At 39.5% G+C, this 19,460-nt stretch overlaps 1 protein-coding gene across 5 annotated transcripts in view; it reads left to right on the top strand.

Annotated features, from left to right (window-relative positions):
• LOC126094442 (importin-11) overlaps positions 1-19,460 on the top strand; it is a 185,403-nt gene that overhangs the window by 27,752 nt on the left and 138,191 nt on the right. For all 5 annotated transcript variants that reach the window (XM_049908813.1, XM_049908814.1, XM_049908811.1 and 2 more), the window contains exon 5: positions 15,582-15,813. In XM_049908813.1, coding sequence (XP_049764770.1) covers positions 15,582-15,813 — 232 coding nt within the window. The remainder of the gene's footprint in view (positions 1-15,581; positions 15,814-19,460) is intronic.

Here is a 19,460-nt window from a genome sequence, read left to right on the forward strand (position 1 = left end):
GTGCGACAGTTCAATGAAGGCAGAACATCGTGTGACAACAAACCGAAACAACCTCGGGCTCGCACAAGCCGGTCTGACGACATGATCGAGAAAGTGGAGAGAATTGTTTTGGGGGATCGCCGATTGACTGTTGAACAGATCGCCTCCAGAGTTGGCAGTTCTGTGGGTTCTGTGCACACAATCCTGCATGACGACCTGAAAATGCAAAAAGTGTCATCCAGGTGGGTGCCACGAATGCTGACGGACGACCACATGGCTGCCCGTGTGGCATGTTGCCAAGCAATGTTGATGCGCAACGACAGCACGAATGGAACTTTCTTTTCGTCGGTTGTGACAATGGATGAGACGTGGATGCCATTTTTCAATCCAGAAACAAAGCGCCAGTCAGCTCAATGGAAGCACACAGATTCACCGCCACCAAAAAAATTTCGGGTAACCGCCAGTGCCGAAAAAATGATGGTGTCCATGTTCTGGGACAGCGAGAGCGTAATCATTACCCATTGCGTTCCCGAAAATGTTTTGAACAACAAATTCCTTCCTGCACTGCAACAAAAACGTCCGGGAAGGGCTGCACGTGTGCTGTTTCACCAAGACAGCGCACACGCACATCAAGCTAACGTTACGCAACAGTTTCTTCGTGATAACAACTTTGAAGTGATTCCTCATGCTCCCTACTCACCTGACCTGGCTCCTAGTGACTTTTGGCTTTTTCCAACAATGAAAGACACTCTCCGTGGCCGCACATTCACCTGCCGTGCTGCTATTGCCTCAGCGATTTTCCAGTGGTCAAAACAGACTCCTAAAGAAGCCTTCGCCGGTGTCATGGAATCATGGCGTCAGCGTTGTGAAAAATGTGTACGTCTGCAGGGCGATTACGTCGAGCAGTAACGCCAGTTTCATCGATTTCGGGTGTGTAGTTAATTAGAAAAAAAATCGGAGGCCTTAGAACTTGAATGCACCTCGTACTAGCAAGATGAGAGATGGTGATAAGAGCGGTCACACCCCAGCTAGGTATCAACCAAACGAACCTGAAGATGGCGCCACCACTATGAGAATATACGAATTGCCCTTTTTCATGCATGGAAGTGGGCCCACATAATCAACAAACAATTTGTCCAACTGGTGCTCTTCCTATTCCGATTGCAGTTACTTGGTTTTCCCTTCTTACAATCTCAGCATTCTTTGACTAAACCTCTAATGTCTTTATAAAGTGTCAGCCAGATCAGCTGCTCCTTGACCTTCTCTAAGGGTTTATAAAGACCTAAACGCCCTCCTACTGGAGAGTCGTGTAAGACCGGAATAACTAAGGTTCATGGGAGACAAATTCAAGCTTCCCCAGACCTACTCCTGCAGTTACACAGAATGCCTTTCTTCAGAAAATAGTCATTGGATTCCTGTCCATCGAGTGTTTGCTTCCCGAGGTCCCCCCCACAACGGGTCTTCTTCTTGTTCAGTTTTCAAATTATTAAACAGTTTGGGTACCTCGGTACGAATCATACATACTAGGTGACTCTGGTGTTTCCTCATCAAGCTCGTGCTGTTGGAACATCCTGCTAAGGGTGTCAACATCTGATTATCAGATCCCTTAATGTGCCAAACCTTAAAATGGGAAGCCGAAATGCGGACCGCGCATCTTGCAATACGCCCTGTCTACCTAGGATGAGCTTGGACCCAACTAAGGGTTTGATTATCTGTTCTAGGTCATATTCACGATGTTAGAGATAGAACCAAAATTTTTCCAAGGCAAATAACACAACTAATGCTTCACACTCATATACCGAGTAATTGAGCTCAAGCCTCTCCGGACATCAGGAAGCAAATGCTAATGGAAGCCTGATATCTTGATCTTCATGTAAAAGAACTGCTGCCCCACCAGTAGTGCAATCATCAGTTTGGACCACAAATCTTTTCTTAAAGTCAGGTATGGCTAAAACCTGGGGGAGGGGCTTGCAATTGCAGTTTTGATTCCTTCAAAGGCTGCCTGCTGACTTTCAGCCCAAATGAATTTCTCATTATTTCTGTGTAAAAAATTTAACGGAGTTGCAAGTTGCGCAAAGTTGGGACAAATCTGCGGAAATAATTAGCCATCCCTACAAATCAGGCAACCTCCTCCTTATTTCATGGCTGCGAAAAATTCCTCAACTCCTTAGAGTGTTCTTGATCAATGTTAATTCTGTCCCGGGCACCAAGTGACCCAGAAATGACACTTAGCCAAAGTTATCTTTGAGGGTTTCACAGTCATATTCGCATCCCTGAGCCTGGATTGTCCCTTCTGGATGTGCTCCAATTGCTTTTCAAAGGAGGCACTAAATATCACCACATCGTCTAAGTAATTGAAGACACAATTAAACTTTATATCACCTAAAATTTTATCCAGTGTTGTTGTGGTCTTCAGTCCAGAGACTGGTTTGATGCAGCTCTCCATGCTACTCTATCCTGTGTAAGATTCTTCATCTCCCAGTACGTACTGCAACCTACATCCTTCTGAATCTGCTTAGTGTATTCACCACTTGGTCTCCCTCTATGATTTTTATCCTCCACGCTGCCCTCCAATACTAAATCTCATGTTGCCTCAGAACATGTCCTATCAACCGATCCCTTCTTGTCATCAAGTTGTGCCACAAGTTCATTTTCTCCCCATTTCTATTCAGTACCACCTCATAAGTTATGTGATCTACCCACCTTACCTTGAGCATTCTTCTGTAGCACCACATTTTGAAAGCTTCTATTCCCTTCTTGTCTAAACTGTTTATCATCCACATTTCACTTCCATACATAGCTACACTCCATACAAATACTTTCAGAAACGACTACCTGACAATTAAATCTATACTCGATGTTAACAAATTTTACTTCTTGAGAAATGCTTTCCTTGACATTGCCAGTCCACATTTTATATCCTCTCTGCTTCGACCACCATCAGTTATTTTGCTCCCCAAATAGTAAAACTCCTTTACTACTTCAAGTGTCTCATTTCCTAATCTAATTCCCTCAGCAACACCCGACTTAATTTGACTACATTCCATTATCCTCATTTTGCTTTTGTTGATGTTCATCTTATATCCTCCTTTCAAGACACTGTCTATCCCGTTCAACTACTCTTCCAGGTCCTTTGCTGTCTCTGACAGAATTACAATGTCATCGGCGAACCTCAATTTTTTATTTTTTTCTCCATGTGTTTTAATTCCTACTCCGAATTTTTCTTTTGTTTCCTTTACTGCTTGCGCAATATACGGATTGAATAACATCTGGGATAGGCTACAACCCTGTCTCACTCCCTTCCCAACCACTGCTTCCCTTTCATGCCCCTCGACTCTTATAACTGCTATCTGGTTTCTGTACAAATTGTAAATAGCATTTCGCTCCCCATATTTTACCCCTGCCACCTTCACAATTTGAAAGAGAGTATTCCAGTCAACATTGTGAGAAGCTCTCTCTAAGTATACAAATGCTAGAAATGTATGTTTGCCTTTCCTTAATCTATCTTCTAAGATAAGTTGTAAAGTTCGTATTGTCTCACATCTTCAAACATTTCTACAGAATCCAAACTGATCTTCCGTGAGGTTGGTGTCTACCAGTTTTTCCATTTGTCTGTAAAGAATTCGTGTTAGTATTTCACAGCTGTGACTTATTAAACTGATAGTTCGGTAATTTTCACATCCGTCGACACCTGCTTTCTTTGGGATTGGAATTATTATATTCTTCTTGAAGTCTGAGGGTATTTCGCCTGTCTCATACATCTTGCTCACCAGATGGTAGAGTTTTGTCAGGGCTGGCTCTCCCAAGGCTATCAGTAGTTCTAATGGAATTTTGTCTACTGCCGGGGCTTTGTTTTGATTTGGGTCTTTCAGTGCTCTGTCAAACTCTTCACGCAGTATCATATCTCCCATTTGATCTTCATCTACGTCCTCTTCCCTTTCCATAATTTTGTCCTCAAGTACATCACCCTTGTATAGACCCTCTATATACTCCTTCCACCTTTCTGCTTTCCCTTCTTTGCATAGAACTGGGTTTCCATCTGAGCTCTTGATATTCATACAAGTGGTTCTCTTTTCTCCAAAGGTCTCTTTAATTTTCCTGTAGGCAGTATCTATCTTACCCCTAGTGATATATGCCTCTACATCCTTACATTTGTCCTCTAGCCATCCCTGCTTAGCCATTTTACACTTCCTGTCGATCCCATTTTTGAGATGTTTGTATTCCTTTTTGCCTGCTTCATTTACTGCATTTTTATATTTTCTCCTTTCATCAGTTAAATTCAATATATCTTCTGTTACCCAAGGATTTCTACTAGCCCTTGTCTTTTTACCTACTTGATCCTCTGCTGCCTTCACTATTTACCCAATAAACAGGATAATACTGCTGCATAGGTTGACAAACCAAATGGAACTTGGCTTAACTCGTATAAATCACGATTTGTGGCGAAGGCAGTGAGATACTTGGATGCCTGCGTTAAGGGTATCTGATAATAAGCCTGATTAAGATCTAGGACCATAAGCCAAGATGATCCAGAAAACCAGGTGAAACAGTTGCGGAAATCAGGCAGTGGCATCAGTTCCAAAATCACCTTTTTATTGAGAAGCCTGTAATCAACCACAGGTCAGAAATCCTGCCCCTGACCTAGGTACTAAGAAAATGGGGGGATGCATGGCATGGAGTGGATGGTCTTATGACTTTGTCTTCCAACAAGCCCTCAATTTTGTGCCACAATATCTTTATCTTAGATGGTGACAAGCGATATGGAGACTGGCGAACCAGCATGTCATCCATGACACAAATATGATATCTAATGACGTCTGTGACTCTCAACCTGTCACAAAGTATGTCAGGAAATTCTACCAAAAGTTCACTTAACTGTTTCTCATGCTGATTAGAGAGGTGGTCTATCCAAAGCAGGCACCTGTTACTATTGGTATCATGACCCATCTCCACATGAGCACATGAACAATAGGCTATTTGTACGTTGGGGGAAAATTTGAAATAAAAGACCCGGGTACCAAAATCCAACACTATACCGGTCTTACAGGTGAAATCATGCCCTAAAGTGCGCGTCATTTATGTTGGCGGCCGAGTTTAGGTTCGTTGTGTGCATCTGACGTCACAAAACACAGTCAGCCAATGAACAGAGAACGACGTTGCCAGAGCTCGACTGCAGTGCAGAGCACGGACGAGTGTCTTCAGTTTGAGAAACTTTCATAAATAAAGTAGTAGAACAAAAGCAATGTCTTGATAGTAGACTTTATTTTATAGAAAGTTTGGAAAAAGCATTCTTTATACCAATTGCTTCATATTCTGTTAATTAATTAAACAAAACAAGCAATAAGACTCGTAATTCAGGCGATAGCAAGGAAAGGTGTTTGTATCAATCTCACGAACCGCTTTTCCGCAATAAAGAACAGCGGTAATTGTTTATTTCCTATTGTACTTCGACGAAGTGTGAGTAATTCATAGTCATACCAACAGTGTTTGTCGGTATTTTGCATGACCTGTTAGTCATGGAGTCATGTTGCAGTATGAGCTGCGTTAGCATAACGGTTAAGGCGTTGAGCTAGAAAGTAAAAGGTTAAGAGTTCAAGTCTTGTGCAGTGCTTAATATTTTCTTTATTTAAAAATAATATCGAAGTGTCTTACTTCACGAATTTTATTCGTTTGAATGCAATTTTTTTTATATTTCTAGTGCTTTGTCTCTTCATTAACCCTTTCGCTGCTGCAGACACGTGCTCACCGCATTCCGCGCTGTGCGCGATTTTGTCATCACTGCACTGGTCGCCTGTGCAGACACATGGTGTTTCGACTGCTTTGACACACTTTATCATTCGATTTCACAAAAATCTGATTTTTACACATCTTCTTGACTGATACCTTCCCCCCATAAATGACAATTTTGTTTCGATGGTCAACGCAGTTATTGTGCAGCATTAAATCTAGTAAACCGTTGCACGAAATTTTGAAGAGTTTGCAGAGGTAAAACTCCATAGCGTATACTTTCCGTATGGTCGATTTTAGTTGCCACAATGTTGAGAATGAAATGTGGACAAGATACCTAAATTTCATATAACATTTACTGTACAACAATATCATTTAATTTAAGTACCACATAGGTGTCGTATGTAATATTAAGAAATATTCCGTCTTTCGCGACGGCACTTCAGTCAATGAAAGGTATGGCACATACACAATGGTACTCATGTTCTCTTTCTTGTTTTTGTTCCACAGTCGCAGTTTTACCAATGGTATTGAAATATATTCCTCTTCTGAAACTGTAATAAAGCGACTTATTTAGACCAGACGCGTTTCTCTCTTTTGAAGCATCTTCAGTTGACAGTATTTTGTCTCCTCCATTGCCAAGTCACCTTTCGTAGTTTTGTGCTGGGGTAACACAATATTCAACGTTTGTGTCGGCTGATCAGTGTTTTAGCAAATAAATGTTGTTTGTGTGTGCCACACACAAAAATTATATTTGACGTAGCTCAGACCACTTCACTGATAGACGGTATATTCAAGTCCTAATGTTTTTGTAAGTCCACAGTTTTGTTTAATTTATTTTGTCTACTTCCTTTTGATTGATTGAAGTGCTTTAAAATAAAGCCAAACGTGCCCGGTGTAAATAAAACTTTTGTGACAGTCGCGAAAGACGGAATATTTCTTATTTTTACATATGACACCTATTTGGTAATTAAATTAAATGAGATATTGTTATACAGTAAATTTTATATGAAATTTAGGTATCTTGTCCACATTTCATTCTCAACATTGTGGCAACTAAAATCGACCATACGGAAAGTATACTCTATGGAGTTTTACTTCTGCAAACTCTTCAAAATTTCGTGCAAAGGTTTACTATATTTAATGCTGCATAATAACTGCGTTGATCATAGAAACAAAATTAAGTCATTTATGGGGGGAAGGTATCAGTCAAGAAGATGTGTAAAAATCAAATTTTTGTGCCAAATAGTTTTTGTGAAATAGAATGATAAGAGTGTCAAAGCAGCCGGTACACCATGTGTCTACACAGGCGAGCAGTGCAGTGACAAAATCGCGCACAGCGCGGAATGCAGGGTGCACGTCTTTGTAGCAGCGATAGGGTTAATGCGGCCGTGGAGGCTTTACTGCGCGCTCCCCCCTAAACCTAAGCTTGCAAACTATGCTATACTATGGCGCTGCTTCTCTTGGCGCGTGCGTCGTGTGCAACTGGCAACGCAGCAATCTCCCGCGTCTGGGCGGGCATGCGCGAGTCGCCAAGATAAAAGAATTCAACTATAGAATTAAGTCAGGCACCAGTGCCTTAACTAATAAAAACTTGACAGGCCATGAAAATTCACACACGGAAAGATTTCACCGCACTACCCCACACAGAAGTAACTCTTGGCCACTGGCCACCCGACATCTATCAATTGGCAGACGTACTGGAGATAATCTACATAAGTGTCCATATTCAGTAAACCACTCGTAATTAAGGAGTGACACAGAGCTGCCTGAATCTAGTAATCCACACAATGTTTCATGCCCTATAGCCGCACAAACAAATGGTAAGGTATGCGTGGTGGCTGCCTGTATACGAGTATACCACCCCTGTTTCAGAGGATGTGAACCCGCTCCCTCCTGGCGTCAGTTCTCAGCACAAGGCGCCCTTGGAACTGGGCATCTTCGTACCAAATGGTCATGTGCGTCACATCTAGGACAAGCCCCTGATTCTATTCACCCGCATGCTCTACCTATTTTTGATGTCCTCCCATTAACTCATTTCGCTGGTTGTCGACAAAAGACAAGTTCATAACAGAGTTAACAAGATTCTCTATCTCGCGAAGAGTGACCGTATGAGGAAAGAGTGTGATCCAAGACCTATCTTCAGGCCGAATACCTTCCAAGTCATTAGCAACTAAATTCGAATCAGGAACATCCATATGTAGTGCTAATACTGCCTCAAGAACCCACTCTATATATTGAAACAACGATTTGTCGGAGTCCTGCATGTGCTAATAACATCTACACTCTAGCTTTTGGCACATACGGTCTGATAACTTGACCTCTACGACTGATTGCCTCAGTTGCCCGATCGTCTTACCCTGCTGTAAGGTTTTGGATAGCAGATTACGTAAGCTACCTCTTGATAATGGATACAGTGTGACGAATACTACATGATGGGGGATCCTTAATGCATGAGCATGCAACTCAAACTTAACTAGCAGCCACAATACCTGTTGTATATTTTCTATTGTTTCAATTGACAGTTCCTGAATACTAGTAAAGATACATCGTTGGGTTAGGGAGGTGGGCAAAATATTCCCCAGACCGATCACGTAGGCCTTGGGCGACTGATCACCTTCAGCTATTGGATTTTCAGAAACACATTCTGTGTTATTTGTATCAGCCCCACTTCCTAATTCAAAAGCTGCAGTTTGGATTTGCAAACCAAAAGAACTGACTGCCCAGGGCTCATTTCTAAAAGTTTAAGATCCTTTATTCTATTGCCCAGGTGGACTAATTGTGCATGAATGCACTTCACCTGCCTAACAGTTGGTTGATTATTTTGGAGAAAGGAGAGCTTTTCGTGTAACTGATTTAATGCTACCATGACAGTCTGTAAATTTTGGCTCACCTTGCCGACTGTGCTGACAGAAATGGATAGTGGTGTTGACAGCGCTGCCCGTACATAGCCTGGCTGCCAGCTCCCCCACCATACCGTGAAAATTTTGTTGCCTAATGTTCAGTTCGTACTTGAACTGATCCTGTTTTAGGTACGAAATACTGGGAAACTGATGTAGATCCATGGTGCAACTGTGGACAAAAGAGAATAATTAGACTATGTCCCAAAAGAATAAAGTACAAAATTTAGACTGAAGTAGGTTGTGTGAAATGAAACTCCTGACAACCTCCGGTGACGGGTCAAAAACCACGGTCTGCTACCAATGATACATGGTACTTACTGGAATTAAGGATAATGTGGAAGGGAGGAACCACCAATATAACGTTCTTTTCACACAACCTGTTCATTTAACAATGTATAACCATAAAATTTTCTTTAACAAAATGAACAAATTTTCAAAATTCTTTTGACTTTAAACCTTAAATTGAATAAGCTTTTGCAAAAGAAAACTGAAGTGCTGTATTGCAAACCAGCAAACAATATGACAATGATTACAGGACAGCCGTACCAGCAGCCCATCCGTTATCGGATGAAACCGCGGTGTTTACTACCACACTGGACACAGTCTGTCTTGTTAAATGCTCTTCTGCAACACATGAAAACTATACAAGCGTCACTGATGAAAAGAGTGACTCGATTACTCAAAACAGATGACATAACTTTTAATTTGAAAGCTCTTTGTCGAAAGGTTTGGGGTTAAGATGGGCACCTGTGCTTAAAGGTTAAAAAGATTAGGAAACAATATGACAATGATAAGGCTTACTTCAAAGCAACCAACCTCTTAATTTCAATTGACAAGCAAGGTGCGATTTGATCCCATCCCGTCCCTTCCGACAATTTTATTTTGACTAAAGCCCTGGTGACAATTGGCTGTTAACATTCTCAAAGTTAAATTGATCGTCAGTTATTAAGACCGTTCTAAAGGAATGTCTTAAAACATTGCCTTTGAACACTTATTACAAGAGAACTCTCTCATAATATCCAGCTAAAATACACCAATAGTGACCCAGTCTTTCAAACACAGTAATGAACAGCTTAGTACAGCAGGTTGTTCAGATCATAACTAATGACTGAGAAATGCAATTGCAATCAAAGAATTGGACTGGTTAACATCCAGATCTAACCACAAAGCCCCTCTTTTGCTTAACGGTAACCTGTGCCTTAGTACAATTATTCCGGCTGTATTTATGACCAAGAGCTGATTCATTAGAACATTAATGATCGGGTACAAACCAGAAAGGAAAGGCAATATAATCGCGGGACAGATTTTCAGATGGCAACTATTTTCTGAGTACAATACTATGGTCTATATTTACGACCAAATAGCCAACCAAGTAAAACCCTGAGGGTCGGGTACAAACCAGAAAATAATGAGGGCAAGTAGATAATGACACTAATCACCACAAGGGTTACAGAATGTTACCCCCGTTTATCAGCAAGCAGTTCCATGAAATGTGTCGCAGCAGTTACTGAGTGGTGCTGATGAAAGCCAGGTAGAAGAGGGCAGCCAGGCCACAAGCAGTCGCCTGAAATGAATGTGCCAATGTCAGCCTGCTGCTTGTAGTTGATGCTGACCCCGTTGAAGTACTCCAGTATTTTCGCTCTGTGCAGGGCCGCCTTGCACAGCTCGTGGCTTCAACCGCTCGGGCCTCATGACCGCCTCTTGTTGCGACGCTACTGCCAATCCCCAAACTTAGTGCCTCCTCTCGGGCCAGCGAACCCCGTATATATATCAGCAAGCAAAGAGCTTCTAAGGACACAACCCACAGATACCAACTCTTCCTCATAGGTATTGGTTATGGGGCTGCAAGAGGGATAGTCAATGTTACACCAGAGTCAGTGGCACTAGACATAACAGTCTACTAACTCAGTGATGTCACAGCTCACTGTGTGTGTGTGTGTGTGTGTGTGTGTGTGTGTGTGCTGCTGCAATGACTAGCACTAGGTTATTTTACATAACAATCCACCTTTTTCTTACACAGATTTATGGAGCAGAAACAAACTATGACAACAAACATTTTACATATAACACTAGATTTCTTCAGAGGGGGTTTGCTGATTATCTATTCTAGTGCACTGATGATAGTTGGGTAGTACAGAATGGACACAGTAAATTCTCTCTCTCTGTCTCTGTCTCTGTGTGTGTGTGTGTGTGTGTGTGTGTGTGTGTTGGTTTTTGTATTTCTGCAAGTAATTTTAAGATTATTTTTTCAAGTAATTTTAAAAGTGTGCTAATGCATTTAACCGTATTTACTCGAATCTAAGCCGCACCTGAAAAATGAGACTCGAAATAAAGGGAAAAAAAATTCCCGAACCTAAGCCGCACCGGAAATTTGAGACTCGAAATTCAAGTGGAGAGTAAAGTTTTAGGCCGCACCTCCAAATCGAAACAAAGTTGGTCCATTGTAATATGAGAGACAATTTAGGTCGAATGAATGACGATACAGCTACAGTAGTTTGGTTCGAGTCGTAAGCTTAGCAGTTGCTTATTTTGCTTTCATCTGATAAGTGCTGTTTTCTTTGTTATAGGTGTTTGCGTCACTCTAAGCTGAAAATGCATTACTGTACTGTGTGACGCATTGTTTGTCGCATTCTGATAGTGCGTATTTACGGCCTGTCGCGGCTCGCGGCATGGCTTGCTTTTGTGCGCGCTACCGCCGCTTACAATTAAAAAAAAGAGAGAGTAATTGTCTCATTAGCAAAACAATGGCAAGAGACTGCTATTTGTTGTTATCTATACTGCTGCTTTCTTTGATAATGATCAACAAGAACCAAATAATAGACTGCGTATGATAGAACATGTTCTGAACGAGAGTTAGGCGAAAATGTTTCTCCGTATGAAAATCTTTGCGGCCGCTTCTTTAGTACATCAAATTCTGCACAGAAATTAGTCATCTTAGAATTAAAAATCTAGTCGGTTGCCGTGCTTCATTTCTGACTGTATCACTATTAGGCATAAGAATAATGCGAATATAAACATGACACGATACGTATATTCTTCTGCGTTTGCTGTTGTCTCACTCTAGTTTCGTAGTTTATTAGGCAGGCAGGATTTAAATGAGATAGCAGCAAACACGAAAGAATACATGACAAAATGTTGATATTCGTATTATTCTTATGGTGAAGAGAATACTGCATGTGATTCACATTTCATCAGGTTCCTATTAGCAACCATCTCTTCTCACAGGTAGGAAAAAATTCATAAAGTAGAGTTGGCCATATTGACAAACATCCCAAACAGTTTTGCATGTCAGATTTTCGTAGTACATTGAAATTCTGCTACATTCGAAGATGAGCAATACGGAATTTGTATTTACTTCGTTGGATAATGTATGAAAATGCAGTGGTCGAAACTCAGGGCAGAGAAAAAAAAGTTCGTCTTCCACTTTTACTTTTTTTGTAATTTATTTACTGACGCGGAGGTTTTGGCGCCAGTATTTATCTTTGTGCCTACAAAGCATGCCTGTGTAGCGCTACATATATTCGACGGCAGAAGTTAGTTGTGGCGGCACCTACCAACATTTTTCGGAACTTCCACTTGCTTTGCACTCGATTCTAAGCCGCAGACGGCTTTTCGGATTACAAAAACCGGAAAAAAAGTGCGGCTTAGATTCGAGTAAATACGGTAAAAGACCCATTTCTGTCTTAAGAAAGGGAGAGAACTGATTCCCGTTACCAGTGTTATCAGTTATTGATTAATGTCTTTTTGTCCCTATATAATTGTCAGTTTAGGCCGACTGTTCTGTTGAAATAAAACTGAAGTAATTTTGTCAAACATTTATCAGCTACTGTTTTCTTAGGTGCAGTTCACACTGAGGCGATGCAGTTCGTAGTAAGAAAGGTCGCATGACCTGACACTTATCAGTGCAACACTCGCATTCCCACTGAGAGGATACAAGATGTGATGTGATAACGATACATGATGTGACTTGCATCACGACAACAAGAAGATAGCACAAATGACATTTCTGGCTCAGTTGCAGTCATAGACACTTCTGGAGAGGACGTTATTGTGGCCTATCAATGTTTAAAGCTCAATTTGTATATCAGCAATTATTGTTCCAGAACCTTAAATAGGGTCTCCTCCATTTCAGTTTCAAATGAAGTAACTTTTAGAATATGATTAACATTTTACAATCGTCTTCCAAAGCCATAGGTTTATTATCTGAGTAAGAAACTGCAACAATGAAGATAATGAGTTAAAAATTATGGTACAAATTCCACAGCAAATTTGTATATCTTTCTTTCATTTCCACTGCTATCTACCTTCATGTCAAGCTGGTCACATCTACCCTCAAACATGATTTCATAGTGTTATCCCACAGACAAGGGCTTTTCTCAACAAGCTGGTTGAAAGATGGCAGCTTCGAACAGTTGTCTTGTGTGAACAACTTGTTGACTATATGCAGCACAGAAAGGCAGGCACAGGTCAAGATGTCTTTCCAGATTGAAAGCACATGTGTTAGTGAATACTTTGGTTTGTATTGGCAGCAACAGGAGAGAGCTCCACATAGTGTGGCACACGGTTGTAGCATCGAGCGTGCTGTTTCATAGCTAATTGTGGCCAAAGACAAAATATATCACATATTTACTTAAGACTGGAAAGAGATCCAGCTTTCCCTTGGGCACAACCGGGAGATCCGGGATAAATCCGGGAATTTTTTCATCCGGGAGAAAACCGGGAAAAACCCGGGAATATTTTAGAATCCCGGGAATTTTTCATTGTTTTCAGTTAAATTTTTGTAATTTTGACTGGTAAGAACCGATACTGTAACAAAGAATATTACTGTATGCCGCTACTGCAGAATAATACTTCAGCAATAAAACATGAACGAGTGAAAACACGAAAATAAAACTTAGACTGCAAAGTAAATGTGGCATATACATCAACAAAACAAAGTGCTCATACAAGGGTCTGCCAACAGCAAAATTTGTCAAAGGCTTTAGGAAGCATATGCAATGATTCTTAATAACAAATTGCCTCCGATGAGTGTGATGTCACAACTTTTTACATTAGATTCGTTTGAGCAGTTACAAGTAGAATCATGCGCATGCGCAGTTGAGTAGTACCTTCTCCCACTTCTGGCTACAGAAATGTGGCTGTTGGCTGTGTAAGCAGCCGCAAGTTCGAATGTCTTGTTTCTTTTATGACCTAATGTAAGGTCTTTTAATTTTTTACACTTACGAACATACGGCTCCCTACGACATCATAGCTACGCAAGTGCGGTGACACCTGTCATCTGGCACTCTCTGGCAACTGCAGAAACGAACCTATTTCTAACAGGTGGCGGGAAAATATTCTGAATGGTGGTTTGAAAAGCGTTATTATCAAAGAAAATTTCCTTTTACGCAAGTTGAACTTCTTACGAGAATGTACGATGAATTTCTTAAATCAAAGAGCGTTCGACTCTCATTTAAAAATAAACTCTTCGATGACGAGCCATTTAGATGAATTTTGAGCCCAGAAGATCAGACATTTATATCGTTATTAAAAATTTTAATGGCATATTTGTGTGATATATCTTAAATTGTAATACGCGCATAAAAGACCAACATTATATGTGAAAGCTTAGCTTCTCTTCCAGCGTATTAATCTTATAGACCAATATTATAAGTGAAAGCTTTACTTTTCTTGTAGCAACACTGTCTGTATTAATTTAAACCATTAACTTTTTCTGTTTGTGTGTTTGCGCTGCTTAACAGTGATGTTGCTATGGCTGACTTCATCACGTGTCATAAGCTCTGAATACCTGGTATCATCGGCTGGCGAAAATCATGTGACATGAACTATGACTGGCTTACAAAAGCGCATCGCAATCTCGATTTCAATGCTTCGGAAAGTAACATGCACTGTTTGGTGGAATTCGAATTTATACTTTCGTAATACGAAAATATGTAGCGTACATGTTGCTGCACATCAAAGATCTTTCCAAAACGTTTTTTTCCCCTGTGTTTTGTTTTCCAAAGCGCCAGGAAATTCTACGCCTGTGTATAAAACCACAACCATTCAAAGGAGGGATAAGTTATACAGTTCCGAGTGAAAATGTACTGTCAGTTAACGGGGAAAAACTATGTTTTCATCTGGGAGAAAATGTATTTTTAACCGGGAAATCCGGAAATTTTTTTTCTTTGTCTGCATATACACCCTGGAAAAGCAATTTGGATACTTTAGCTACATTTCTTCTGTAGCAATGTATGCCATAAAATGCACCAACCACGAATGCCAGTGACTATATTTTTCTCTGCAAACTTTTCAAAATATGCATGGTGCTGTATTTTACATTGAAGTATCAAATTAACTACTGGCAGTAAGGAGAAGAAAACACAGTTCATTGTGATGTGTGGCTATAAGATGCTGAAAGATAATATTTTTTTTTTACTGAATAGTTTGCTCAAAATTGAATGTGAGAGACTGCTTAGCAGAGAACACATGATCCCAAACCAATGATTTTTATTTTTTCGTGCAAAAAGTATTAGCTCTAACACAAACTAACTACAGAGGTGGATGTAGCTTTGCTTCATCTACATCAATTTTTTTTTAGGCCAAGCAGATAACTTGAATGTTCACTCCCTATTTATTATACAGTATTAATGGCAGGGAGCGATCAACACTCTGAGTTGAGTTGCACCAGGTGATACAGTATAGATACGTATTGGTTTCATATTGCTGTCATTCCAGAGCGAACCAGTTTAGTTGCTTCCATTATGTTTCTGTATACTCTGCCAGCACATGTTGCTTTAGTATTGTAGCACATATTGTATCGCCTCAGTTTTAAAACTGTTCTGTGTACCTATGTAGGTCAAACTTAGTGTTGTAAGTAGTATTTCACACAGAGAAGGATGAATGTCAGATAAATTTGATAATATTTTTGCTTTGCTTTTGAGTAAATAATAGCACTGTTTATATTAATTATGGTGTTATTTGCTGCATCAGGTTTGACTGTCCTCGTGAGTGGCCTGACTTGGTGCCAGTACTTCTATCTGAAGCTAAGAGTCAAGTGCCTATTGTCCAGCAACGTTCTCTTCTTTACTTGCATCATGTTATAAAGTCACTTTCCTCAAAACGATTAGCTGGTGACCGCAGACTTTTTCAAGAACTTACAGGAAATGTGTTTGGTTTTGTTTTACATCTTTGGAACACACATCTAGAGCAATTTTTACAAGAGGTATGTGCATGAAAAAATTGGTACATTACGGTTTTTTTAGCATATCTGTGATTCATGTACACATTCATACATTATAGTGGATATTTGTGTTTTGCCCCAAGAGAGTATGTGCCTCATGAAGAATCTTATAAGGAAAATTGTCACACCATAATTATGCAAGGACAGAGCTTCAAAAACAAAAATAGTGTAAACTCTAATAATAATAATAATAATAATAATAGTTGAACTAGTAGTAGTAGTAGTAGTAGTAGTAGTAGTATGAGCTATCTCCATTACTTTCCAGCTGTGCCCTTCAGAAAGTGATACAGAAATAGCACAACAGAAATCAGTCCTCAGAATTGATCAGCCAATCATGTCAGGCCTATGCAAGTTATCTGTAGACTGCCTTGCATTTACAGGCAGTTTAGCAGTCTTAATTTACAACATTTTGTGTGTCCAAAATCAGATTGGACTCTTGGAAGAAACTGCAGAAAAAGTTGTTCTTCAGGTATCTTTTGAAAAGAGCAATTACAATGACCTGCAACAAACAAGCAACAAAATTGATGGAGACAAAATATAGAAAAATTAACACATTCTATGATTTAAATATATTAGTGAAACCATTAAGAAGCATGAAATCAAAACAAAAGAAAATGAAATTAGATGTCAAAAGAGGAAACTGCATACTGACTTATCCAAAATATCTACAACAAGACGTGTCTCAAAGCACACAAAATATTACAATACAGTAATTAAATGATAATTCCTCTGTGGATGAGAAACACTGATTTGGACAGGAAAACAGACATTGAAAACATTGAGGAAAAGGTGCACAAAATCGTAAGAGAAGTACTAGGCCCAGAAGTTGTAGATGATCAATACATAAATACCCAAAGTTTCTTTAGAAAATGCAGGGTATGACTGTATAGACCCATTAAAAGAATGAACCCTGACAGACTTACAAAACAAATAGCTGAATTCTTTGACAATAGGAGTAAAGCCAAAACAAACACTATGAAATGAATTGGCAGGATAAAAACTGATCTGAAATTGTAGGAATTATACCGGATGATGTCTAAAACCACAAAATCTTCAGATCCAAAATCACAAATGGCAAGTAGACCAAGAGGAAAAACCAAAGAAGACTAGAGCAACATGGTCTGAACAAAGAAAGGAGGAAGCCCAATGGAATAGAATGAAAGAAATATGGACACAAAGACAACTGTCCACCTGTAAGTACTTAATTTTGGGCTTTTTTTGCTAATAATAAAATAATATAATAATAAAGTCCTGGATGGAATATGGATAAAGAAAGGAATGAAGGTAAACTCATGATACATTTGAGTCATTGAGAGGTTGGTCCATGCAAAATGACACTAAAAATGTTGCTAAGCATTTGGATGATGTCCTTCAGGTAACTAGTACAGAATACACACATGCCTAGCTAGTTCGGCTAAAATGTACTGACAAGGAGCTTGACTGGCATGAGGGATTGTATTGTATGGAGTGGGTTAGAGAGAAAGGAGACAGGAAGGACTGGTTGGAGGTGAGAGGGGGTGACAGTTGGGAAAGAGAAGCAGAAAGTACTTGGAAATGAATAGAAGTAACAAGTAGTGCATTTGTACTAAAATATATATACAATCAAATTTTAATAAATGATTTTGGTGTTTGTTTGTTCTCAAAAGAAACAGAAAAAAGTATGTATGAACCACTACTAATCGTACAGCAACGAATTCATATGTTACTTGTGATATTTAGTTACCTGTACCGCACATTTCTTTTAACGATTTTCAAAGCTGTTCTCTGTTTTGTACAGAATGACTATAGCTACAAAATTAATCTCCTCTATTTAAAATCTTGAAATACTGTCTGTTGCTTTCTTTACATACAGGGGGTGTTGTTGTTCTTACATAAAAATAAACATACATTTATCAAACAATAGAAATTCCAGATAGGAATATCAATAATGTAGGAAAAGACACCATAAAGAAGACACGTCAAGTTGCAGTCAGTCACAGTTAAGAGAGACTCAGTTGTAACTTCCAGCCACAGCCTTCATCAGTAAAACACACACACACACACACACACACACACACACACACACACGACACAGGCTGTGGCCAAAAACTATATGTGAGTGTCTTTTAATTGTGCCTGTCTGCAACTTGATGTGTGTTCTTTATGGTAAGTAGCAATCTGTCTTTTCCTACATTGTTGTAAACATACGCTTAACTCTTTCCATTTCGACCACAACTACAGCACTTGCCACAGAGAGAATTTTAAACTCCCAACTGTTACAACTCTATTTCAAAACATCAGAGTATACGGGATTAAAAATTTACGGTGAAATAAAAGGCAGTAATATATTTAACGTGAGTTAGGTTCACTGGAAAGATGACTGTATACCCATCTGGGGTAAAAGTGTTACTGTTTTGTTGAAGAACTTCTTAAGGACAGTTTTACAGTTTGAACAGGGAAATTATACTTTTACTTTTGTATACTGGAAACAACAGGATGTAATTGTGTAACTGTACCCCAGAAATATATACAAAATAATGTAAAAATCCCGATATGTCTTTAGTATATTAAATCAACAAAGATTCGAAATTATGTGTTATGCGATAAATAAATCTTTCTACCTATCTACCACCCTCCCTTCCCTTTGATATTCAGAGTTTCAAAACAACATTGGAAAATTGTTTATTGTGATGCCTGTTTCGTGCACTGCTTGTAAAATAATTAAAATTGATAGTAGACAAATCTCTTCTGAACCAGTTTGATTCCACTAAGACTGGATGTGTGTTTGATATATATATATATTTAAAAAGAAAGATGATGAGACTTACCAAACAAAAGCGCTGGCAGGTCGATAGACACACAAACAAACACAAACATACACACAAAAATCTAGCTTTCGCAACCAACGGTTGCCTCGTCAGGAAAGAGGGAAGGAGAAGGAAAGACAAAAGGATATGGGTTTTAAGGGAGAGGGTAAGGAGTCATTCCAATCCCGGGAGCGGATATATATATATATATATATATATATATATATATATATATATATATATATATATATATATATAAAATAACAAAGATGATGTGACTTACCAAATGAAAGTGCTGGCAGGTCGATAGACACACAAACATACACACAAAATTCAAGCTTTCGCAACAAACTGTTGCCTCATCAGGAAAGAGGGAAGGAGAGGGAAAGACGAAAGGATGTGGGTTTTAAGGGAGAGGGTAAGGAGTCATTCCAGTCCCGGGAGCGGAAAGACTTACCTTAGGGGGAAAAAAGGACGGGTACACACTCGCACACACACACATATCCATCCATACATCCGGCTTGTGTCTGTATATGTATGACATGGCAATATTGACATGGCAATATTGGCAGATGACATCGAAACAGCAAAGATTCAGATAGAAATGCTGCATGAGATCGCTGAGAAGACAGGTCTACAAATATCGTATGAAAAGACAGAACTGATGATACAGGACAAAACAGACCCAACACAGACATTGCAAACTAAATATGGAATAATTAAGAGAGTTCATAAATTTAAGTATCTAGGGGAATGGATTACACCGACAGGGTTACCAAATGTTTCACTACAGGAAAGAGCAATAAAGATGGAAACGGCATACCAGCTATGCCGAAATGTATA

The sequence above is a fragment of the Schistocerca cancellata genome, chromosome 8 (assembly GCF_023864275.1).
Source record: "Schistocerca cancellata isolate TAMUIC-IGC-003103 chromosome 8, iqSchCanc2.1, whole genome shotgun sequence".
In the NCBI taxonomy this organism is placed as follows: domain Eukaryota; kingdom Metazoa; phylum Arthropoda; class Insecta; order Orthoptera; family Acrididae; genus Schistocerca; species Schistocerca cancellata.